This window comes from Bactrocera neohumeralis, chromosome 5 (assembly GCF_024586455.1).
Source record: "Bactrocera neohumeralis isolate Rockhampton chromosome 5, APGP_CSIRO_Bneo_wtdbg2-racon-allhic-juicebox.fasta_v2, whole genome shotgun sequence".
NCBI classification, from domain to species: Eukaryota; Metazoa; Arthropoda; class Insecta; order Diptera; family Tephritidae; genus Bactrocera; species Bactrocera neohumeralis.
In genome coordinates this window covers 23,044,028-23,069,673 of record NC_065922.1, presented here as the reverse complement: position 1 = coordinate 23,069,673, position 25,646 = coordinate 23,044,028, and the positions used below count along the sequence as shown (strand labels likewise).

General features: G+C 32.1%; 4 protein-coding genes across 7 annotated transcripts in view; 2 read left to right on the top strand and 2 right to left on the bottom strand.

The window, feature by feature from the left end:
* Positions 1–16,669, top strand: part of LOC126758615 (high mobility group protein DSP1) — a 273,973-nt gene extending 257,304 nt beyond the window's left edge. For all 4 annotated transcript variants that reach the window (XM_050472957.1, XM_050472956.1, XM_050472955.1 and 1 more), the window contains 4 exons: positions 3,889–4,050; positions 10,944–11,107; positions 11,212–11,386; positions 11,499–16,669. In XM_050472957.1, the coding sequence (XP_050328914.1) occupies positions 3,889–4,050; positions 10,944–11,107; positions 11,212–11,386; positions 11,499–11,663 (666 nt within the window). In that variant the 3' untranslated portion in view covers positions 11,664–16,669. The remainder of the gene's footprint in view (positions 1–3,888; positions 4,051–10,943; positions 11,108–11,211; positions 11,387–11,498) is intronic.
* Positions 16,670–17,636: 967 nt separating this feature from the next.
* Positions 17,637–20,995, top strand: LOC126758506 (XK-related protein 6). Its single transcript, XM_050472791.1, has 6 exons — positions 17,637–18,297; positions 18,532–18,618; positions 18,670–18,744; positions 18,813–18,943; positions 19,798–19,950; positions 20,022–20,995. Exons 1-6 carry the CDS (start codon positions 17,957–17,959, stop codon positions 20,465–20,467), a joined length of 1,233 nt encoding a protein of 410 aa, XP_050328748.1. The 5' UTR covers positions 17,637–17,956; the 3' UTR covers positions 20,468–20,995.
* A 387-nt stretch (positions 20,996–21,382) lies between these two features.
* LOC126758507 (sperm-associated antigen 7) lies at positions 21,383–22,583 on the bottom strand. Its single transcript, XM_050472792.1, has one exon. It carries the CDS (start codon positions 22,382–22,384, stop codon positions 21,563–21,565), a length of 822 nt encoding a protein of 273 aa, XP_050328749.1. The 5' UTR covers positions 22,385–22,583; the 3' UTR covers positions 21,383–21,562.
* Positions 22,584–22,956: 373 nt separating this feature from the next.
* Positions 22,957–25,032, bottom strand: LOC126758838 (phosphatidylinositol N-acetylglucosaminyltransferase subunit A). The gene is made up of 6 exons (XM_050473236.1): positions 24,929–25,032; positions 24,781–24,871; positions 24,477–24,722; positions 24,302–24,419; positions 24,107–24,226; positions 22,957–24,036 (listed from the first exon to the last, which is right to left on the bottom strand). Exons 1-6 carry the CDS (start codon positions 24,937–24,939, stop codon positions 23,132–23,134), a joined length of 1,491 nt encoding a protein of 496 aa, XP_050329193.1. The 5' UTR covers positions 24,940–25,032; the 3' UTR covers positions 22,957–23,131.
* Between the last annotated feature and the right edge of the window lie 614 nt (positions 25,033–25,646).

The window sequence follows — 25,646 nt, the reverse complement described above, 5'->3', positions numbered from 1 at the left end:
TTATTCATCAATATTTACTTTGTCGCCTTCAAAGTAATGCCCACCAGTCGAAACACTTTTCATAAGCACTTTTTGTGCCTTCAAATTCTTCAGCGAATTTTGTTTTATCTCTTCGATCAACTGAAAACGGGCAATTTCAGTTTGGGGAAGAAGAAAAAATCACACGGAGTCAAATCTAGTGAATACGGTGGGTGGTGCTCTAGTGACGACAAACTTAAATTAATAATCACCGATCCAAAGGGGGTTAGATCGCCCTTGGTCGGATAAAATCTGGGTCAATTGCGGTGCGTAGAACCGGCTGTCGTGGGAATTGCGTGGGTGATTGGTCACAATCGTACTCTTTTTGAAGAAAAAGTCAGCTTTATTGAGACGAGTCGAGTAAGAATGTGTTTCATACCTGAAATATCGCGTAAGATGCTGAGCTCCTTGCCATATCTCTAACATTAGCCATAATTTCAAGCACCATATCCTTCACTTCTTATTTCATTCGTAACGATCCCGCACACAAAATTTGGTTAGAAATATAAAATTTTAAAAAAATTTTTGTTCGATATTTTTTATTTTTATCCAGCAACGCACTACTGAGGTGTACCGACTTAAGCAGCTGCTGTGAAAAAAACTTGTTGACAGATCGCGCTCATATTTTGATCAGTCCTACTAACTTAGCCAAATATATTTTTTTGTGAAATATCATTTACCCGGTGAATTTAATTACAATTTCCGTATGCTTCTTTGTCCCAATGTAACATTCTATATGGCAAACCGAGTAATCGTATAAAGCCTGTTTTTCGTTGGAATTCGTAGAGTTTGCTCAATTTAGCTACAGCAGATTTCCTGGATCTGATTACTAACTGTTAGACAAAACAAAACATTTTTACTTATGCGTAAGCATTTAATTTTCAAAACGGCGTCTTTCGTATTAATAACAAATTAATATGTTATTGTTTCGCTATTGCTTCGTGATATAGATATGTAGAGTGAAATTCCTCATAACCAGGCACCTACCGTAGCATTATTTTGTTCGTTAATCAAGTAAATTTGCTTGCGGTGATCATTTTACGTATTGGTCTTAAAAAACTGTCGCACAACACCACAAATTAATTAGGGTTTTCACATAGTCTCATAAAGTTATAAGTTATAACGATCCGCAAACATAGCGTTCAGAGTTGTATTTGCGTAGTATGCAATCCAACAACAAATTTTTTAAACTAATATAAACATTTATGATTTTGTGATTTTACGTTGCTTTATGGCACGTTGTGAGTACCCCAAAAATCAAGTAAAAAAACGGGAACTACAAATTGGGAACAATTTTCTTTACACATTTTATGAAATCTTGTCCGTTTATCAGAGATAATTTTAATTAAATGTCACCTAAATAGTGTTCGTGTCCGGTCATTGGAACATAAAATAATGCATACTATTTTTTTACTGAAAAACCTTATAAATCAAAGATATATACTTAGCTTAAAGTAAAATTAAAAATATTAGACTTCGGTCATTTTAAAACCCTATCTTCTCGCAGCGTTTTTACTTGTAATCGTGTAAATCGCTTTTTTTGCGTATAGGTACAAATGTTGTGGTTAGATCAATTGAAATGCAACATTACTATAATTGCACTTCCACAGAAAACTAGAAAAATAATATGCAGCAGAGCGATCAGTCGTGTCATATTCAAAGTAAATAGAAATAATAAATTATAGAATAAAATTTCATATATACATACAAACATAATTCAACGAAATGCATAAACGAAAAAATTATACTTTATAACTTCAACTATTCTTCGGTTGAAACTGTTCACTGCCCTGCCTTCACGAGTTGCAAATTGCAAATCGATTTCCCAACATCCCTTCATCACTATGACAGTACCCTCATAAAATTCGTGTTCCAGCGGCAACTAACTACTGCATTTAGATAAAAACCTCAACATTTTCATCATCATCAACTTTATTTTCAGATATGTATGTCGATATATGTATGTTCGAATAATCGCCAACAGCGTTAGTCGCCTTATCAGCATCACATTGTTCACCAGAGGGAATTAAATACGATATAATAAATAATTGCCCGACAGGCCACCTTCATATACCATATTATTACTCATCTTGTACAAAATATACATTGCACTTGCACTTAATCCACGACATTGCTGCAACAGAGTTCTTGGTGACAGTGCAATAACAGTTTGGCTGCCTGGAAACTGACAACTTTGCTTCAACTCAACGTCCTTTGCCTAGCTGTCTTCTTCTGGTGGCGCACAAAGCTTGCATTTTATTTTAGCTATATACCTATTTATACTAAATGCAGTTAATGCTTGGTATACAGATCTGAATATATATGCATATATTATACACACTTTCGGTGTACATATGTATATATGCACATATATTTTTGCTATCTTTCAATTCTTCTGTGCTATTTGAACTCCCACCGATATGTAAGCTTAGATATTTTCAAAACTCCCACACATTTGTGTGGCTGCAATGCAATATGTGCATGCACTTGTGGCTGCCATGAGTTTGGCTGGCTGTTTGCCTATCGTCACTTCATCACTGTCAACTTCAACACGAGCATCGGCGCCGGCACCTTAATTATAAATATGGACACATGCATATAAGAGTATATGTACTTGCATAGATGTCTATTTATACATGTGAATGTTGCTCAGCTTCCATTGAAATGTACATATATGTATGTATGTATATTGTATTTACTTATGTATTTGTATATGTGCAAAATCCTATGTAAAATGTAAATTTATTGTTTTATTGCTCGTACTGCAAGTAAATTTTATGTTATATGCTTGAATACTTGCATTTAGAATACATAATTCGTATGTGTATGCGAATAATTCGTTATTGATGCTATAAGATTCTATTGCAAAGCCATTTTTCATTTTGCTGGTTCATCTCTGTCGTTATCTATTCATATGATTATGTATGTACGGAGATACCACTTATGTCAGAAATAGATATTGAAGCTATAATACCCTTCACAAATAAAAAACTAACCAACTTATATTGGATCGATCAGTTTATAGTATATCAGCTTTCCATATAAGGACTTGATTTTGATAGTTAACTTTATATGTCATCTATATGCTATTGTAGTCCGATGTCGGCGGTTCTGACAAATGAGTAAATTCTTGGGAAAACGACGTATGCAAAAATCCAGTTTGATTTCTCAAATCTGAAGGCATGACTAAATGGACTCAGCTCGTCACATTTACATATACATACATACATACATATGTATATACTGGATCGTTCACTAAGTAATTTCGTTTGATGACAACATCTGATTTTATTGAATTTTTTTGTAGCCAAATTCACACTTTACCGTTATACACTTTAACTTGTTTGTAATAAATTTTCTTACGATGTTTGGAATAGTTTTTGTTTGGTGCCCTATCGAAGTTGGAAGAAGGAACAACATTTTCGGTAGATTTTACTGTTTTACTGTCAAAAGGGTAAAATTATAGTTTAAGCTAGGCGAAAATTATGTGATGTGTATGGAGAAGATGTGTTGAAGGTGGAAGGCCTCTTGAAGCCGATGTGGATAATGCGAATAAAGTCCTTGGTCGATACAAATCGTCGATAACAACTCGAGAGGTTGATCAAAAAATCGTTTTTAAATTCCGCAAAAAACGTAATTACTTACACACGAACCAATATATTTTATAGGGTCTCCGACTTTCTTCTGCAATCTTCATTGCAAACTTTTAATATCACGAAGTGTGGCAGAAACTCTTCGCAAATAAAAAAGTCTAAATATTCATAAGATAGGGTGGAGTTTTAGAGTACAAAAATTTATCATTAAAATCATATGTCAATAAATTTTTATTAATTTCATATTTTTTTTATATTCTATTTCTCAAAAATATAGAGCACGATGATTCGTGGTGCTAAAGCTGATGCGAAGCCCCGAGGCCGTATGACAGCGTACGCTTACTTTGTACAAACATGCCGAGAGGAGCACAAGAAGAAGCATCCCGATGAGACAGTCATCTTTGCCGAATTCTCCCGAAAATGCGCTGAGCGATGGAAGGTAAGTTTGCTTAAATTTTCTCTAAAAAAAATTACTAAAGCCACCTTGTGTTAATTTGGAAAATTAAGTCATCGAAGAAACGATAAATATAAACAAAATTTGAACGTTATATACATATGTATCTTACTACTTCAGATTTAGCGGCGTATGTTCTTTAAAATATTGACTCTTGTTTTTTAGGCAAATTTTGGTCTGGTTTTTAATTTGAGGAACTTTTTTCTAAGAAGTCGAATCAATTTATCGGTTTCGGTGTTACCGACTGATCCTAATCTCTTTTAAACAGAAAACTAATTAGAAAAAGTTTGCAAAGGTCACTCATGACCAATACAGTTTAAGTTAGTTTAAAAGAAATCGGCTATAATCGATCAATAATGATCTAAACTTTAAATGTATTGATTTTCATAGAAAATATGATCTTAAAGACACTTTAATCAATACATCGCTTATTTATATAATTATGTGTATATATATTGCCATGTTTTACCAAAAATGTGGACGACTACGAAGTATAATACTTGCCAAAAGTTTTAAAGTGCATGGTTATTAGCACCATAATTCAATTATTATTAATTGTGCCTACTCCAACAAGAACAAAAATGTTTCTTTTGTCAATCCTAGCAGATATGGGCGCCTGTCTCCACTTAACTTTGTTATTTAAGTACTTACGCTTTCATCAATAAAAATAAGTAAAAAGATTTGATGAAAAACGCCAAACAATGGCTGAAAGCGAAAGCTACAGCGGCACCCACTTTGCTTTAAGATGTCCTTGCCAACACTTTTTTATGATTCTTGAATTCTTTTATATATTTTTTATTGTTGTTATACATTACTTTACTCTGTATTATATATACACGCACACTCACCGCTGTGTACTTTATTTAAATTGTTTGTCAGCTTTTATACATTCATACATACTTTTATGTATATTTGTATGAAAAGTCTGTGCGAAAAATAATGCAAAAAGGTATTGAAAGAACGAAAGGAGTCGAGGGTGTCGAGTGTGTATTTATATATGTACATGCTTTCCCCTCATAAGCAAAAACGATTATAGTGCGTTCACCGAGCGGCGACCGGTGAAAGAAAACGGCATGAGAGGTGTTTTTAAAAAAATATATTAAAGTGGCTGCCGGCAGCAATGCAACAAAAACAAAAATGAATATAGAAAGAAAGGATGAATTGGTCCTTAAGTTGACTGCACAAAATAAAGTGAAAGAAAAACAAAAACTGAAAGAAGAATTGCTGAAAGGGTAATATAAAAAAGAATACTGGGAGGACCCTGAAAGTCAAAAGGGCTTTGGCAGGGGATCAGGGCGATCGGCGATGACGATTCGAGGCAGCAGAAGAGCTTTTAAAAATATTCTTGGTATACTAATATACACAATACATACATATATACATACATACACATTCGCTTACTTGTGTGTGCAGGTGCATGTAAAATTAATTCGTGTGGAAGCAGGCGGCAACGCTTGGAAAACACGAATTCATTTAATGACGGAAATGCAATTCTGTAGATGACCCCTCACTTTTATTGCGCTCCTCTTATCCAGATGGTTCACACACTCTACACACATACTATATGAGAGTGTGTTGTTGACCGTCTGCAACATAACCATTTGCCATTCAACATCAACGTCCTGCTGCATTTGAAAACTGCTGAAGTGTAGACTCGTCGGTATGTAAGAAGGACGATGACAACATCCATACATATTGCATGCATAGCAAAATTTTATAAAGCCTAAAGGAAGAACCGGGGAAGAATAGGTGTAGCTGTCGGGTTCGCCTGTAGTTTGCAGACGATATGCCTATATTCGTATAGTTGTTTTTTGTTACCGAAGTATGTGGAAGTTCAAATAATTTTGTCGTTTGGCGGGAGGTTACGTAAGAGTGTGGTTATTGGAAGTAAAAAATGTATATTAGCGACCTATTGTATTGTAACCTAAATTTATAATATTCTGATTTGCATTTTGGTCCATATATACTGTGTGTTTTTAACTTGAACATGTAGCGTCCGAGACCCTACAAAGTATATACATATGTATGTATGTATATATGTATATGTATAACTGGGCAGCGTTCAGTGCTGAGTTGATTTAGTCTGTATATACAGGAACTACATATAACCGTTCTTCGGATATCGATATAAAATTTTGCCCTTTCCTCCGCAAGAAGCTGCTCGTTTGTCGGAACTACCGATATCAATCCACTATAACATATATATAGCTCACATACGAACTAAATGCCCTTTTTTACAACATATCTTCACGAAATTTGTCATACAATATTGTCTTAGGCAACACTACAAGCTTCGAAGAAACCGATCAGATCGAATAGCATCAAGCTGCCATTCAAACTAACCTTCAAAATGAAGATAAATATCTTTTTATACTCTCTAAATGTTATAAGAAATACTCATGAGAATGTTACTATACGTTCGGTGTAGCCGAGTTTAACGTTTTTTCTTGTTTTTTCACCCGTAAAGAAGGCATGAACTCCAAAATTTTTAATACGAAGTTTTTGAACGAATATACAATTGGAAGCTGGCAGAACATATTGTTTAACAATATTGAAGATACTAATTGTGTTCTCGGGTCGTTTAGATTAATTTGATTCGAATTTCTTTAGAAATGTCCTATTGAAATAATAAATTGAATTAATCCGTTCTGAAGACAGATAAATCGGCGTAGCAGAACTGATATATTTATAAACATACATACATATTCATATATTTAATTACTTGTTTTTTTTTTATGATTCCGTTTGCGATGCTGTGGTTCGTAATTTATATATGCAATTTTAGATGTTAAAGCAATTGAACTCTAGTAGTAAAATTGCTTATTTTTTAATTCAAAAGCATAAACGTAACATATCTAAGATATAGAGAGACAAATCTGCAGGATTCTGATAGCGTTGCTTTTACTAATGGCAATCAGTAATCTGAAAGTTGTGCCATCCATATAGATTAATTTTTGTGTCAAATTGCTTGCCGGATTTTATACATAAATACCCACGTACGAATAGTGTAGCATATATCGATATATGTATGTATATTGTTTTTGTTCGTGTGTGTGAATGTTGTATTTTAAGGGTGGCTTTAACAACACATCACCAACGCTGTCGTCATCACAATCTGGCTTACACAAAAATCAATGCCAGAATGTTATTTTTCCACCCATTCTTCCACCACATTAAATATTTCTCTTAGTTTTGCCTTTCTCTCTTTTTACTTTACTACTCACTTATTATTTTAAAATTCTGCGCAATGGCACATGCTCTGTCCACCATCTTCTCCGTCATTGAGGCGACAGCGAGAGGAAGTTTGCCACTCAAAAATCCAGCAGTAACTAAGTCCTGCCCTTGTACCATATATACATACATATATACATATAATATATATGTATGTACATATACCTGGGGTTTTTGCTGAGTTTAGGTATGTTAGGTATAAGTATATGCTATATAAAGTAATTGCGTCGTTTTCAGATTGCACGTAGTCCAATGGATCAAAGACTGTTAACCCTATGGTTTGGAAATCCTTTGCGTTTAAAAAAAGTAAACTTATATTTGAATATGTTTTTAAATCACGGCTTCTGGTTTTGAAATTTCTGCTATGTAAAATACATATTCTAAACTTATGTTCCGATTTTACAAATTTTCTATTTTTTTTTAATTTTTTTTAATTTATTTTTTTTTTAATTACATATTTCTTAAAAACTGATGGAGGTCCAAAATAATGTCCGCTTAAGCTTTAAGGTTTTATACATTTAATCTACTCTTCTAAAATATAAGAATATTTTCTGGCGATACCGAGAACAAATAAGAATAATATTGTTTTGAAAATTCGGAATAATTTTTATAAAGACTATACTTATATAAAAATATATTATATTTCAACCAACCAACTCCATTGACAGGTATGACAGTTAGTCTGAAAGGATTCGTTTGAATTTGATGTTGTTAACAACATCATCAGACAGTGTCACATTTCATAAAAACATAAAAAGTTTATTCATACACATGAAGGTTAATTTTGCTAGAACTTGATATCAAGGGAAATACATGTAGGCATACATAATACCATACATATTTGTTTGTGTGGCATTGTCTTTTTTTCACTTCAGCACTTTGCTTCATAGTCCGGTCAACTTCAAACGTCTAAGGTGAAAAGTGGGTGGATTGGGTGCCGGGTAGATTGCTTAAGTCCACTATATACTACATAAGTACATATTTATATCTAGGTATTTTGTATATATGTATGGATGTATGTAAAACTGCACATAGCATTTTCAGGGGTCGCTCTGTTGAGTGCTGTCAGCTGGGATTGCCACTGCGAGTGGTGGAAATTATGGGCTGGGTTTTTGGCTGGCTCTGTTGGTTTGTGTCGTTGTTCGTGGCTTATTTTATTGGCGTCGGGACGAAAGAGGAAATTTAATGGCAAATATTGTAATATGAAGCCCACAGCTTTTGGCTTTAAAACTGACAAAGAGCAGTTTTATAGCAAATTAAGAAATTAAAGCGAAATACGAACTGATTGTGATTTTAATGAACGGCTTTTAAGGAGCTGATTAATGGAAAAAGCGTAAATTATGGTTGAATTAAGAATAAAGTGACATATGCTAATATATTTGTTCCTATTACATGCGTATAAATTTTAGATACATATATGTACATATGTATGTATCTTGCAGATATACTGAAATATAAAAGTTGCTCACACGTGACATGTGCGTGCCTCTATGGCCACTGGCTTTTTCATGCGTTAATATGTTTCGTAGTGCTTCGGACAATTAATTTCCACAAATTACGCCTGCTGACCATTAGAAATACCTTTTCCATGCCACATAACCCAACAAGATAAATTGAAAGGGTGGTGAAGACAATTTATCCTTTTTAAAACAGAAAGCACATATTCCTTTATAAAACTGATGAGGCGATAGAGCGGATGTTACTAAGAACGTGCGCTGATTGTAAAACCTATAAAATTTAAGTTTGACTCCAACGACACTTGGGTGAAATGGAATAGATGATAAGAGGGCATGACTGTTGGAATAGCGTAGTAAGAAATGAACTTTGCCAAGCAAATTAAAACTTGAATGGTGGAATACTGCGGCTTTCCGTATGCTGTTCAGTATAGTAGACGTGAAGGGCCTCGATACTTACATATATACATACTTGTACATACACATATGAATCAGCTATTTGAAAATATAAGAATACTCCTTAAACAAGATAAAACGTTCGGTTGCCGTTCACAAAAACTAAAGATTCCATACAAAAACTTCATTTTGATCTGTCAGTTTCCAGCTATATGCTATAGTGGTCTGATTTGTATAATTTCTTCGGAGATTGTACCGTTGCCTTGTGCAATAAAATTTCGTGAAGATATCTCGTTAACTAAAAAGTTTCCCAAACAAGGACTGGATTTTTATTGATCAGATTGTGTTTCCTTGACTACGTTGACGTCATCGAACACTACGCCGACCAGACTTCGGTCGCAACTTACTTCAGGCACACATTGACCGCCTTTTACTTCTTCTTCTTTATAGCCGAGTTAACAACAGCGCGCCATTCGCTTCTTCTTTTCGCTACGTGGCACCAATTGAATATTCCAAGCGAAGCCAGGTCCTTCTCCACCTGGTTTTCCAACGGTTTGGAGGTCTTCCTCTTCCTCTGCTTCCCCCGGCGGGTACAGCGTCGAATACTTTCAATAGTTGGAGTGTTTTCGTCCATTCGGACAACATGACCTAGCCAGAGGAGCCGCTGTCTTTTAAATCGCTGAACTATGTCAATGTCGTCGTATGTATATCTCATACAGCTCATCGTTCCATCGAATGCGATATTCACCGTGTCCAACGCGCAAAGGACCATAAATCTTTCGCAGAACCTTTCTCTCGAAAACTCGCAACGTCGACTCATCAGTTGTTATCGTCCAAACCTCTGCAGGACGGGAATAATGAGTGACTTATACGAGTTTGGTTTTTGTACGTCGAGAGAGACCGCCATTCAAAGTGGAGGTATTAACAGCTCCACCGACTCCCTCTAAGTGAATGGCGTACTTGGTGTCATGGAGCCCCCACATGTCTCTAACAAACCCCATTCATCTAACACCCCTCTCCCTACGGTCCGACCCCATCGAATTAGCACGTTTGACTTGATGCCAACCAACCTACAACAACAATAATACTCAATTTTTTTTATAATGACAATTCGATGCCAATCCAACCTAAAAGACCTTTATTTACCACCTTTTTGAAGATAATTTCATTTAAATGTTGACTCATGTGGGAGTAGATAACAGTTACAACAACAATAATACTTACATGATAAGTGATCCGATCTCAACAATTTTTTTGAATATTGTAATTTTGCCTTAAGCAATAAACCATGTCAAATCTCGTGAAATATTATAGTTTTCCATACAAGGACATGATTCTGATCATTCAGTTTGTATGACAGCTATGTACATATGTATATGCTATATTGGTTCAATATAGGCGATTACGACAAATGATCAACTTCTTGGAGAGAAAATGTTAAAAATTTCAGATCTACAAATCAAAAGTGATGAGACACTAGTTGGAGTTTTCATTGATAAACTGAAAAATTAAAAATTTGATATTTGAAAAATATTATTTTTTTTAAATGTTGCTATTGTGGAACAGTTTATCAACTTGTTTGTTGTTGTAACAGTATATCAATTAAATTGTTCTTGGGGCATACTAAGAGATACATATGTATCGCTCGTGTCATTCGCCTACAGTTTTAAAATATTTTGATTTAATTTACTAAAGGAATAACTTTGGTGGTGCGCTCTCATGTAGATATTTTATACTTCTAATTATTCCATCGTTTTCCTATTTTATACTAATTATTTTGCGCATTTAATTTTTCAGACAATGGTGGATAAGGAGAAGAAGCGCTTCCATGAGATGGCCGAAAAAGATAAGGCGCGATATGAGATGGAGATGCAAAATTATGTACCGCCCAAAGGAACCGTGGTAGGACGTGGCAAGAAGAGGAAAATGATTAAGGACCCGAACGCGCCGAAAAGATCATTGTGAGTTCGTAGCTAACAATGCATTCATTAAACTTTTACAATTTACTAAACTTTCATCGTGGAATATAAAATCTAATTAAATGATATTTCTTTGAATATTTTAGATCTGCATTCTTCTGGTTTTGCAATGATGAACGTAACAAAGTTAAAGCTGCGAATCCAGAGTACGGTGTTGGCGATATAGCCAAGGAGCTCGGCCGTAAATGGTCCGATGTGGAACCAGAGGTTAAACAAAAGTACGAGTTAATGGCTGAGAAGGACAAGGCGCGCTACGAGCGGGTAAGTGTAACCATTTGCTCATCATTTAATTTGCTTTTATGGTGTAAAGCGTTTATGTAATGGATGATTCAATATAATTACTTGTATTAATAATAATATTAATAAATTGCAGGAAATGACCGAGTACAAAACTAGCGGGAAAATACCGATGTCCGCGCCTTCAATGCAAGCACAGCAGGCTGCAGCGCAGAAAGCCGCGTTACTTGCTGCAAGTTCGCAGCAGCATGAGGAGCATGGAGACGATGATGGCGACGGTGATGATGATGAAAATCAATAGATTTAAGCAAATACAAAGTAAACAAGAAAAAGTAGAAGGAGGAGCATATAAGATAAAAAAAAAACAAAAGAAAAATAAACAAAAAAAGAAAGAATTAACAATTTTCCACTCAAAAATGAAAATGGAACTTATATAACGTAATATTTAAGTGAATAAAACCAGAAATATTGAATGAGACATAAAAATCAAGCAAAAAGTAACAAATATTAAAACAATAAAACAGACGAGAATTAAAAACAAAGTTATGAAATTTAACAGGGAGAAAGTACATACAACTATGTAAAATACAAAACGTATGTATGCCGCAAATGCAAAATCAAAGCTAAAAGTAGTTGTAGCTCCAGCAAGCACTATCAAGGGAATCCAAGACACAATATGCTGTACTAAAAAAGTAACAATACTTTAAATCAACACTGCTTTTAAAAATCATGGCGGCACATACAACCGAGACAAGTACGTACATCATGCATTCATTTGTTATTAAAATTCCATTAAACCATCAACCAACTGCATAAAGTTTTTTAAAAAGTGAAGACTCCAAATAAACTACTCCCCAAAACAAAAATTACTACTCATTTTGAGTGTTGGAAAGCACACAAGCAATCAACACAACAGCAAATATTACAAAAAAAAAAACAAAAACAACACAAAACATGACTCACCAATAATAGCTAGTTGACATCGTTTAAAGAGTAGAAATAGCGGCATCTTTGAATAATAATGGCAAACAACTCAGATACGATTATTTTATAATTAAAAATATTGTTTCGATTAATTTGATTTATTGTAACATTAGCAATAAATGTTAGGATTAAAGAGAGACACTCATAGTTTAGGGGCAAATAAGAAGAAAAATAAAGAGAAAATATAATGAAAAACTCAATATTAAAGTGGCGTATGGGCTTGACTTAAAATGCCAACGCATTAGAATTTATTATTTTATCATCGTACCGATTATTATTGGCAGTTATTATTATTATTTTTCAAAACTAGCATTTAATGTTGATATAAAACGAAATTACAAAATTAAAATAAAAACAAAAAATAGAAATACCAATTTTTCGTTCGTTTAGCGTGTATAAACAAAATACATATTTTTTATTTACCATTTCAAAATCATACAACATAAACATTTAAAGAAATGTTTAGAAAAAACTTAAGGACAACTGAAAATAAAAAATATTTTGAAATATTTTTATAAATACATAAGTGCGGTTGAATTTCTGTATGAAAACTATGTACGAGTATCTCGAATGTGAATATATTTTGAGGCGATTATTACATATATTACATACTATGTATAACTGCTAGCCACAATACATGCATATATGAATAAGCAACAGTTATATAGTTGTATACTACACTCATACAGCAGCAAAAAAATACAATAAGAAACAATATAATAAATTTATATAATGTACGATAAGATTTAGAATATACGTATGGTGAAAACCCAAAAAAACTATGCAATTTTTTTCACAAATCACTTTTGGCAATCGCTTGGGGTTTAAAAAATTTGACGAATTCTTTCAAAATTTGATTTTTCGTAACATTTTTGAAAACATGAAGACAATAGTGTTTATTTCATATTTTCCGTAATAGTATATGACCATTTTTGTGCAAACGAAAATTTAATATTTGAAAACTTATTAAATTTAATCACTACAAGTGCGTTTTATTCGCGGTATGATTACTAAAGCTTCACTCAGAATATTTTTAAATTAAACAAATACACTTTCAAATAATTTGAGTTCAAAATACCTTTTCTCTTTCCGGTAAGTTCATGGAAAAACACTTCAAAAAAATAAAAAGGGACATCTGCAGGTATCAAGATAGTGTAAATAGATTATCTAAAATTAATATTGAAACTTAAGGGAATAGTCGAAAAACATATGTATATGAACGAAAGATACAAGTTTTAATTTGCAGAGAACGGGTGGTAAACTTATTGATTAATGTTTTGCGAAAACGGAAAACACCTTTTATTTGCATTTAATTGTATGACATAAAAAACGATAAAAATTTATTTTAGGACTAATGTCTAAAATTTATGTTTGTTGCACATGTAAAAACGATATACATATAGAGTTGGGGATGTTCGGGCAAGCAAATAACAGCACGAATATTGCGACACTGTTGTTTTTCTGCAGATAGTGCAACATTTTTTGGTCGAATATGACACCTTGCCGCAGTGATTGAGAGTCGAACATCCTCTTTGCTTGCAATCATCATGTTTGAAATTCAGTTAATATATAATCATAAAGATTTAACTTTGTAGTTATATTATAACTTTTTGAAAGCAATAGAGATGAAGCCAACATTTTGGGTGTGTTCAAGCATTTATTTGTTTAAAATGTGCAGTGATGTAATTTTTTGTGCAAAATACTATACATTTCGATTATTTATGGCAACCAATTTTTTTTGTCGTCGTCAACAATATTATATAAAATGCAAAGTTAAATTCTTTCCTTATTCTCATATCTTTAAATACAAATTTTATTTTGTTTAGCTAACTATTTTTCAGAAGTATATTTCTTATGGTTATTTGCAGGAGGAGGTATTTGTTTATTGGTCATGACGACAAGAAATAAATTTAAAACGCCAAATTAAAAAAAAATAATTGACCATTCATTTATCATAATAAAATTGACAGTTTTTACTGCTTTAAATTGCCACACAGTTGCACATTTTAATAATGGTAGCTTTTACCCTAACAATGTTGTATAACTCATTTATTGCTTTCGATTTCTTTATAATCTTTTGTTGTAATTAGCACTATTGGTTTTTTTTTAATGGTACACATTTAAAATTTTTACAAAAGTCAAAATTAGTATAGTTCTTTAATTTTTTGTGATTTTCGTATTAATGCCTGCCACCGCGTTCATCTTCAGTTAGTTCGTGTACTACTCGGTATGTGCATATTACTAGTATACCGAACCTCTTGTATATATGTATGTATATAATTATACAATGCATTATACGTCGTATGTATGCATTTTTCATTCAAACCACATAAAACATAAAAAAATAACGGATAAAATTAAAAATTATGTAAAAAAATGAATATGAAATGCAAACTACTTCAGGCTCGACAGATTCCTATTAAATTTAACGGTTATAAAAAATCAAATGTCAAAGAATTGCAGTAGAGGACATACGTACATATACACTCACGTAAATTTACTACATAATGTTAGGTAATATTAGTAATAAAAACAAAAAGAACTTTAATTGAAAGTAATCACAAAAACAAGCAATGATTTTATGTACATACATATGCAGACCGATTAGGAATAATGCGACCTCAAAGTTTTGGGATTATTCATGTACATATGTACGTATACATACGCTTATTCGATTGCAGTTATTGACATATGAAGTTGTCAGTTTTTTTATGTTTTACAATTTTTTGTCGTACATTATATTATATTTATAGTTAAAACGCGTTTTCTTTATCAAGAAGGATTAAGTAAACAGTTGAATTTCGCAGCAGAGGAGAAGTCTGTGCATGGCTGCTTTATGCATTTAACTCAATTTTACTTTCGAAGATTACTAAGATGAGATTTTATTTTTATTAATCACAAGTTTTTATTAATTCATCGTAAACATATGCATATTGCCTAAGACGTACATATGTACATTCTTATATACACTCATATGTATATTTTTTATGCCTCTAAATTAGTTTTGCTCTCTCTCGAAATCCTTGGCAAATAATGAACACCAAACTTTCACTACAATAGAAAGCAATATACACATACACACATGCATATAATCAAAGTCTAAAGCGAAATTTTAACAAATTCCCAAAATGCGACTTGCACCAGATATAAAGTGAATACTTACAATAGCGCGTTGCAAAGACAGACTGAAATATCGGGGAGGGGCATGATAGGTAGTAAAGCCGAATGAGCGTCGTTTGTGGCAGTTTAGCCGACACTAATGCCTATATTTACAAACATGCATACTTAAGTGAATAACACCAACCAACAAATATTTAAATTTAATAAAATGAAAAGTAAGAAACAATAAAAAATGAAAGGCAGTAACAACCACAGTGTACACATAATGAAAAAATCTAATTTTTTAGCGTAGAAAAAAAAAAATAAATAAATAAAAATGAAAAGAAACCCATGTATTTGTAGCTTTTTCTTCCAGACCCAAGAGCGGTGTTTTTTTATTGAAACATAAAAGTATATGAAATGCTCTTATAACAATAAGTTCAACGTTAAATAAAATTATAGTTGTTAATTAAAAACAAAACAGTATGCGTGCGTTTGTGTTAGAGTAAAAAAACAAAGAATATAAAATTTGAACTTATAATTTATAGGCATACATATTGATTATTTTAGTTTCTTTTTATTACTATTTATAAGTTAAAAGCCTGTGCAAGTATAATTAATGCGGGTCAGAGTTTTTAAATTACAAAATATGCAAGAGTGTGTAAAAATAAGTTTCAAGCTACAAAAAGAAAAAAAATAAAACTAAAATGAAAATTAAAATTAAAATAAAAAATAAATTATGTTGTGCGTTGATTTTTAATAATATGTAATTTACCAGTATCTATAATAAATTAGAACATACATTTATAGCAAGTACATGCTCATGTACATATGTATGTAGTATGTATGTAACTTCGTAGTAAGTTGAGTTACATATAAAATATACAAATTAGTTATTGTGTTACGAATGTAATTATTTTTGCTTTAGTTTTCATTTATTAGCGAATAACATTTATTTTACTTCAAAATTAAACATACAATATGTATGGAAAAAAAATTTACAAATATACAAAAGGAAATTATTAATTAATTGCTTAAGTTAAGTACCGATTAAATAATAATAAATTAAATACATAGTAATGAGTAAAATTGTAAGAAAGAAAAAAGTGAATCACAATTTCCTCCCCCACATACAAAATAATTCATTTATATACATACATGCATATACATACATAATGAACCTTGCCCATGCAAATTATAATAGAAAAGAACAAAAAAAAATAAGTAATCGCGTAAAGACACGCTTTAACACTCATAAATCCACTCTAGTATTTACTTTGAGAAGTAATTTATATAAAAGAACAGCAAACAAACTCAAACAAATAACGTAAAATTTTATGAAGTGAAAAGAAATTACAAGTTAATAGTGAAACTAAGTTTAAACTACTTATAAAAATGAAGTAATAAAAAAATTAATACAAAAAAGAAACATACAGAGCGCTTAAGGCATGACAAGCGTCGTCGAATGTTAATAACGGCAGCAATGATTATTGTCCTTTGTAAGCTAATACATAATACATACGTATACACCCACACTTATACACATGCATACACAATTTAGGCATATGTGTAAACAATTAGTTTAATTCTTACACTGTAATGTGAAATAATGAGAGTAAATGCGTAATAATTATAAATTACAACAATAATATTAAACGATAATAATACAAATGATAAAATAAAAATAATAAAAAACAACAAGAAAAATGTATTTTAAATTGAATTTATTTAAAAAATGTAAGTAACTAGATTTTTTCAGAAATGCCAAACTTTAAAATAAACTTGATTATCATTTCTTGGAAATTTTTTATAATACCTAAAACTATGTACTTACATAAATAGGGTTGCGAATTTTTTAATTAAAAAAATTGAAAATCGAAAGTTGAGTCCCAAATCCAAGAAATTTAAATTTTTAGTTTTTAATTTAATAGTAAAAATTTAAAATTAACTGGTATTTGAACTTTAAATGAGAATTCGGTAATTTTTTTAATTCATTGTTTGCAAACTCTGTATATAACTTCATTGATTATCGCTCAAATTTTGGTCACCTTGCAATTTGTTCATTTATTTCATTTTTCGCTCAGTCTGGACAGGAAATGGAAAGAGGGGATGTTGGATCTTTCCTCCTTTCGATATTTCCTCTGATTTGGCAACGCTTTTGTAATCGATCGACTTTTATCGATCTACTTCGCATCATCAGCTGTTCATTAGCCTGTTTGATATTTGTTTTTGTTTTTCGCACAATATTTTTTGTTTTGCTTGTTTTGTTGTGGCAAAATGTTGCTCGTGATATTGTTTTTTATGGTATTATTTACCGAGAACATATAAGAAATTTCAGTTTAACATTTTCATACCCAAGTTGTGGGGATTAACTATTACGATAAATACAAGGACATCGTATAACGAAAAAAATTCATAGCTATCAGTCTGCGCAGGCGTTTAACAAATGAATTTGATTACCTGCGAACTGCAATAGGCTTGGAATGTTTAATTTTCAATATATTAGTAGTAATGGCGTCAACGAATAACATTTCTACCCTTTTGGAATGGATGAAGTACACTCACAGTCGGTGCATACTAAAAAGCACTTTGCCACAATGCATGGAAACGGAGGCAGATGGTACCTTCGGGGATGAGGTTGATACTGAAGCAAGCAAGCGGATGAATGAAACAATTTCGTACTTAGAGATAGGCATGACAGTTATTTCCATATTAATACGCGCAATTGCTGTGTTACTTAATATCAAATTGGCTGTGGACTATTATCAGCAAGGAGAACAAAGTTATTGCATTTGGACAGTGGTATGCATGGTGGTGCCAATGTGTGTCACTGCGCTAATATATGCTACAATGTACGTTAAATAATTGCAAGCTATTACTATTACTTTAAAGTTTTGAAATCTGATGTACAATGTTCATAAGGAAGGTATAAAAAAACTTGTAACTTCGCCAATTTCGCTGCGATCGAAAATTGAAATTAGTCATAACATTCTTCATCAATACTTCCCCCTTAAATAACTTTTAACACCGGTATTACAAATATTATTTGAAATTCTAATTAGCTATGAATTTTAAAATATTTTTAGGTGTTATCAAGATAAAAAATTTGACGGCGGATTCAAGAAGGCAACGAAAACGGCATTACTGGTTATAGTGGCTTCACTTTTTCTTAGGTTAAAGAATATATAAAAATATTATATTGCCATTTACCAATGTTTTTTTAGATACTGGAATACGCTTATTTATTCCTTAAAATGTAAACGTGCGGAACTGCAAGGAGATCGAGATGAGCAATCAGAGTAGGCAACACAGCAATGCTATTACTAATTATTTCATTATACCTACATATGAGTATCATTATTTACAGTTATTACAATCGCACTACGAAAGAAGAAAGCGACATTGCTTTGATTCGTTTGTTTGAGTGTTTCATGGAAACGGCTCCACAAAAAATATTGCAAATATCAATAATACTAATGCAAGAAAATCAAATCACAGGTACGTCTAATTACTTAAATAATTAAAACCACAAAAAAATTAAGTTTTATAATGCTTAAACTCAAATTAGCTGGTAACAGTAAATTTATTTATATTGAGCTTTGTAAATACGCTTTTGGAACAGTTTTTTTTCAGTAAATAAAATATGTCTTTTTTGCAAACAATGATATGGAACCGAAAGTGTGATTAATAGGTTTTATTGGAAACAAGAACACATGTTAACTTCGATAGCATGGAAGATACCCCTCATAAAAAGAAGTTTCCATAAAAAAACTTTGTTTAGATTATTATTTATTTAGACAATAATCCATATCAAAGTTCGTGAAAATATCTCGTCAAATAAAAAAGTTTTCCGTACAAGAAGAAGTATTTGGATCGCTCTGGTTGTATGGCAACTACATACATATGTATGTGCTTTAGTGGTCCGATCTGAACAATTTTTCGGAGATTGCACCGTTGCAATTCCAAATTTCCGGAATTCATCTTGCTAAATAATAAAGTTTTTCATACAAGAATATGATTTTGATCGTTCAGTTTTTATGGCAGCTAAATGCTATAGTGATCCAATGATGGTTCGTGGAGAAAAGGACATGTGCCAAATTTTAGATCGATCTCTCAAAAACAGAGAGACTAGTACGACTGAAAATAGTAGAACAATTTACAGTTTTTTAATTTATAATAAATGTATATTCTAGTAGACTGAAGTCAGTATTACGATATTGCAAATCTTATATTTTTACCATTGCCTACAAAACATCATTTAAATTGATATCGGAATCTGAGAAACTCGCCATTGTTTCGTACTTTTTTGTTCAATAACAAATATAGAACTTTTTTATACTTTATTTTAACAGCTACACAAATACTTAGTGTGCTGCTTTATCTTTCGAGCGTACCATGGACGTTATTCAGTTATAATCGATGCATACGTGCCGCGCAACCAAATAAAAACAAGTTAAGCTATTGGAATATGGCGCCACATCTCTGTTGGCACTTTTGTATTTCACGTAAGTAAAATTAAACATAAATTAAATAAAAAAATGATAAAAGGAAAAATACTTTATTTTGACTTTTTTAGTATCGCGCATCTTTTGTATGGCTTTTGTGGCTGTGCTTTTTCCCGTCTGGACAATAGTTGCTTGCGTTCTGCACGCCGTCATATTGGGATTCGTCACATACATAGTGGAACGTCCGGAATTCACCAGCATTATTTCTATTAATAATTTTCTCTTTTGCATCGCATTAGGTTTCATTTACATATTCATTTACATTCCAGTCAAGGAGGCACCAACGAGATACAAATATGCGTTGTACTATCTAATTTGTTCGATAGAAAATATCATATGTGTGGGCTTATTCATATATTATCCACCAAATAATCTTTTAGAATCTATTAGTCTTTTCTACACAATTTGTGTTTTGGCCATTGTCTTTTATTACGTCGGCATTTGTTGTATGCTCATTTACTACGTAAATTATCATCCAAATGTAAATACAAAAAGAAACAAAAATACCAATGGTTGAAATATTTAGTTGCAAATGAGCATTTATAAATATAATCAAGTATTAAAGTACATTCTCAAATATATTTACATATAAGTATATAGTAAGTTGACAAAAGCTTTATTATGAAGAAAAAATCTCTCCAACTGATATTCTACTTGCATCTACCGGTTAATGACAATTTATTCATAAAGAGTTTAATAAAATAAAAAACAATATATTTATATAAATTAAAATAAGACTTTTGTAAAGAAAATTATGTTTGCTCGCATGCATATATTAATTTAAAAAAATAGAAATTTTCATTATCTTCGTATACATTAGTATATTCTGAATTATTTCCATATATTTATACCGCAAAATTTGAGCATAAACTAAACAAGCTAAAATTAACATAAAATATTTTAAATAAATATTCAATAGTATATGAATGTTCTTAATACAAAATATATTAGTCTCAAATACCTATGTATATTCAAATAAGTTGTTAACGTATGATATCAAATTAGTTAATACGCCTTCAATAAACGATTACAGTAACCAATAGTATGGCGATTTCTTTTCAATTTCGAATATTCGTATTTGAAGGAAATCATTTTATTTATTCATTTTTGACGTACACCATATTTACTACTTCGCGTGTGCTTCCGTAAATGAAATATATACATATGTATGTATATGAGTGAGCAGTTGAATTTTAACAAAACAAGCATTCTAGTTTTAGAATATGAAAAAACCACTAAAACTTTAAATTTTTTAGAAGCTGAAAAAATACTCTAAGGATCACAAACTTCTATTTTCATAATATAGGGACAAACGTGTGTCAGCTTACATGTATTTAACGATTGCATAAAGTTTATGCCATAAACAAACACGTATATCAATCAACTTCTTATATGCATGTACTTAGAAACATTTATAATTATAACGCGTTAGTATATTTTCATTATAATATATTTATGTGTTTTTACTCAATACCATTTCAAATAGTTAACAATTCAGTTGTGATCTCGTAAATAGTAAAAATATTGCAATTTATTGCAAATTGATGCAAAGACACAAAGCAGTCGTTTTACAAGCGTGTTTTAGTATGATAATAGTGGCTCGCTAGAATTATCACTTGTCTGCTCCAGCACTGCTTCCAACAACATTGGGCTCCTGTTTGTCTTGCGGTTGTTGCGTGCTTAAAGCACTTTCTTGTTCATTGACAACAGATTGTTGTTTAAGTTCCAGTTTGGGTAATGCACTCTGTTGTTGCTGCTCCAATTTTCGTTTCTTCTTTGCCTGAATATCAGCTAAAGTTTGTTCAATCGAACGCATATCCTTTTTGTTTTTGCTGGGCACGAAACCATAACTCAGGTTAGTTTCTGTTTTACGTGCAGCCTCTAAGGCTGCATCTTGCCCAATAAGATGAGCGTACTTATCTTTATAGTTGGTCGTTGGTTTAATGTCACACTCTGTGGTAGGTGGTAGTAGGGTGGAAGCACGTGCCAGTCTTTTTTGTTCACTTTCCAATTCGCGTTGCTGTTTTCGCTTTTCAGCATATTCTTTGGCAATTTCTTCATTCCAACCGTCACCGTTGCGCCGAGCTGCTATTTCATCTTCCGATGGTGCATTTTCTTTTTTATAAACAACTGAATGACGGTCGATATCTTCGCGACCAAAACTCATTGCTATAAAGCCACCGAATTCTGCTACCTCATGAATAATGGCACGGTGCACTTTATCCAGCGGTTGAAACTCAATATGAGGGCGATCGTCCTTGGCAAATCGTCCGATACGATCCTCTACATATTTGCGAAATCGATTTAGTTCTTCTTTCTGTTTGTTTTTAATTCGTTCAGCAAGCTCTTTTTGTTTTTTGATCATTTTTTTCTGTTGCTCTGTGGCTGCGGGAGGTTTTTCCATTGAATTGAGTATTGAATTCAGCAAATCCATGGCGGGTTTTAGCGGCAGAGTATTTTAGTAAAATAAATAAAACTATTTTATTTGTGTTGCGCTGTACTATGCGCAATTTTAGACGTATTAATAGGTTTTTCCTATTTGTTTTTTTTTTTTATTGTCCAACTTCGCCCAGCTGCTGCTTTGAATTTTTCTCATTCGTTGTTTTTTTTTTCTGTTCTTTCTATCAAGTGCGTGTGGTTCCGACAGCTGTTCGGTTGAGATGGTAAAAGAAAATGATTTATATAATAATCGATTTATTTTCTATTATCGATTAGCTTTAATCTCTAGGAAAGATTATCGGTTAAGATTAGGAAGTGGGTCTATTTGTTATGTTTTGAGGCCGGTTCCAAAAACATTTTCGGAGATCAAAATCATATAAACATTTTCAGAGATTTTAGAATATATTTCCGTACTAGGATTACTTAACTCCAAAAGAAAGTGGAAAATAAAACATACCGATATTATAATAGTCCTTTGTGCGATATTGGTATGACCAGCTTTGAGAATTCATGCCACAGAATATTTCAAAAGTTCTGTGCAATCCATTATAAAATACGGTTTTAAAATAAGATTTTAATATTATTTTATTTGGTTTGGTAGTAAGGAAAAATTTATGTATGTTAAAATTATTTAAAATGCACCCAGCAAATGGCTTATTATTACTTATAAAAATACATTGTATTTCTAGTAATTTAAATTTTAACTAAACTGTACATATTCATAATCAAAAATAAATGTAGTTTATTGTTTTCTCAAGAGTGTCAGTTCTTTGGCTTTTTCCATATATCGACGTGGACGTAAATATTCCAAAAATAATAGTATAACATGTGCCATAGATATCACCAACAGGAATGGCCAGACTTTACTGCGCAGATAACCGTAAAGTAATTCCCCAAGCGATTTCTCAGGTTCGGCTAAAATACGCTTATATACTTTTTCTGTACGTTGTGTAACATTCTCCCAATTGTATAACGTTGACACAATTTCGTTACATCTATATGGACAAAGAACGGCATCGTCTTCATGATTTTCGAAATCTCCAATACTTTTTGGTTCTTTTTGTTTATTTAAGTTTGAATGAGTATATTTTTTATTATTCTTCCGTTTATTTGCTTTTGTAGTTGAATTTGTGCCATTGCCGATCGAAACGCCATTACTATAAAACATGCCACTTTTTCCAATACTTGTTTCGACTGGGTATAGCTTTTGTTTTTTACAAAACTGTGTGTAGCGGGCAAGAGCTTTGAGTACTCCTTGGTAAACAGAATCAATTTCAGGATCCGTAAGTATGATTAAATTTGATGGCAATACTTCGGGAATACCACCCACCCGGGTGGACACTACTTGTAGACCACATGAAGCTGCTTCTACTATAGCCATGCAGTACGCTTCAGTGAGTGATGTATTTACAAAAATATGCCCACGTACAAGAATGTCGCGAACTTGAGAATGTTCAACTGCTCCTATTAATTCAACGCGATTTTGCATATTGGCCTTTTCTCGTATCTCTTCGAGTAGGTCCCGTTTTGGTCCATCGCCTACTATAATAAAATTTACATTAGGCGTGTGTCTAAAACGTGGAATGACACCGGCTAACAAATCGATTCCCTTACGGTAAACAAGACGCGAGGCAACAACAATGTTAACTAAATTGAAATTAAAAAAAATTCAGTTATGTGCATGTGCAATTTCAATAAATGAAAATTAAGCACTTACTTGTACCGTCTGTAGGTCGTTTACTTGGATTTGGTGTAAATAAGGCAGTGTCGACAGCATTTGGTATGACAGAAACATTTTCTTTCGGTATGCGTGCACGCAGCACAGTATTCTCTTTACCTGTACATATGAGAAATATTTGTCATTGACGCATCAATATACATATATACATATGTATATAATATATTAACTCACCAATATGAGAGACACAGATGCAGTGATTTACATTTGCCAAATTAATCTGCAACATTTTATTAGTAAAAACGGCCGATAAATCAGCAAAGCCAAAAAGACTATGATCCGTGAAAACTGTCTGCAAGCAATAATAATTTTTGTATAATCGCATTGGTTGTTGACTATTTTAACTTACCCTTAAACCTAGCATGTTACCTATAATCATTGCTTCATGTGCCAGCGTGCTGAATGCAGAATGCCCATGTACAACTTCTATGCTTTCTCTTAGTAGCACACACCGTATTAGAGGTATTTGACATAGTATTGTTGGCAGTATGCATTGATTGTAAAATGGCTTAATTGGTAAATAATAAACCTTTAAACCATTCGTTAAGTAACGAATTCCTTTGCAATCGCCATACGAGTGTGTTAATACAATGACCTGAACATAAAAATGTGAAGGTTAAGTTTAAAATACTCATTAAGAGTTTATGACTCACTTTATGTCCGTGGGTTAATAAAATTTGAGATAAATTAAAAACATGTTCCTCTACACCGCCTATACTTGGATAAAAGAAATCCGTGACCATACTGTAAAAGTCCAAAAATTGTATACTTATTTTTAATATATCATATTTCGTTAATTACCATATTCGCATTATATCTCAATAATCTAAATCATTTGTTTACTACACTGCATTAGAAAATAAAAACTTGAAATCAGCTGTTTAATGTATCATTCTATGAAGGTAAACAGTTTTTTGACGTTTAATTTTCACAGAGTGCCGTTCAATTAAACTTAAATTCCAAAATAAATCGCTTAAAACATTTGCCAAAGCAAAGAAGAATTAACATGTTTGAATGGATTGAATGATCAGCACATGGTAGGGTAAAATGATTTTAATCTCAGCTAGATTTTTAATTATTTAAATTATTTTATTTTCTTAAACAAATTTCTATTATTTCTAACTCACCCTATTAAATATTGATAAGAAAGGGAGAAAGTGCACGCACTATTTATGAGCATTTATGCTTCTCACTTTGATTCTGCTGTTTTTACCGGCATCATTCAAGGTGAGCGAAATGAAATGAACTATACATTTTTAAAGGTTTGAGAAATGCCTTAGAGTAAATGAAAAAAATATATAATTGCTTCTATTACAAATCTCCACTACAGGGTTGCAAATTTGTAGTGTGTTCAAGCTTAACATAACTTGTTCATCGAAATTTACGCAAATTACATAAATAAGGATTAAACCATCGTTCAAATGGCTATATAACTGTCTCATAATTATGTAATCACAACATGCTATGCTGAAAAAATATATAAAATTGAACTCACGTGCGTTTACTCCGTTTTGTATTG

Excerpts from the sequence above, each read along its gene's own strand:
- LOC126758506 (XM_050472791.1), top strand. The coding sequence starts at position 17,957 with ATGGCGTCAACGAATAACATTTCTACCCTTTTGGAATGGATGAAGTAC. Across the intron at positions 18,619-18,669 it reads GTGGCTTCACTTTTTCTTAG|ATACTGGAATACGCTTATTT; the intron begins GTTAAAGAATAT and ends ATGTTTTTTTAG. Across the intron at positions 19,951-20,021 it reads TTGGCACTTTTGTATTTCAC|TATCGCGCATCTTTTGTATG; the intron begins GTAAGTAAAATT and ends TGACTTTTTTAG.
- LOC126758507 (XM_050472792.1), bottom strand. The coding sequence starts at position 22,384 with ATGGATTTGCTGAATTCAATACTCAATTCAATGGAAAAACCTCCCGCA.
- LOC126758838 (XM_050473236.1), bottom strand. Across the intron at positions 24,723-24,780 it reads TATTAACCCACGGACATAAA|GTCATTGTATTAACACACTC; the intron begins GTGAGTCATAAA and ends TTTTATGTTCAG. Across the intron at positions 24,227-24,301 it reads CATCTGTGTCTCTCATATTG|GTAAAGAGAATACTGTGCTG; the intron begins GTGAGTTAATAT and ends TCATATGTACAG.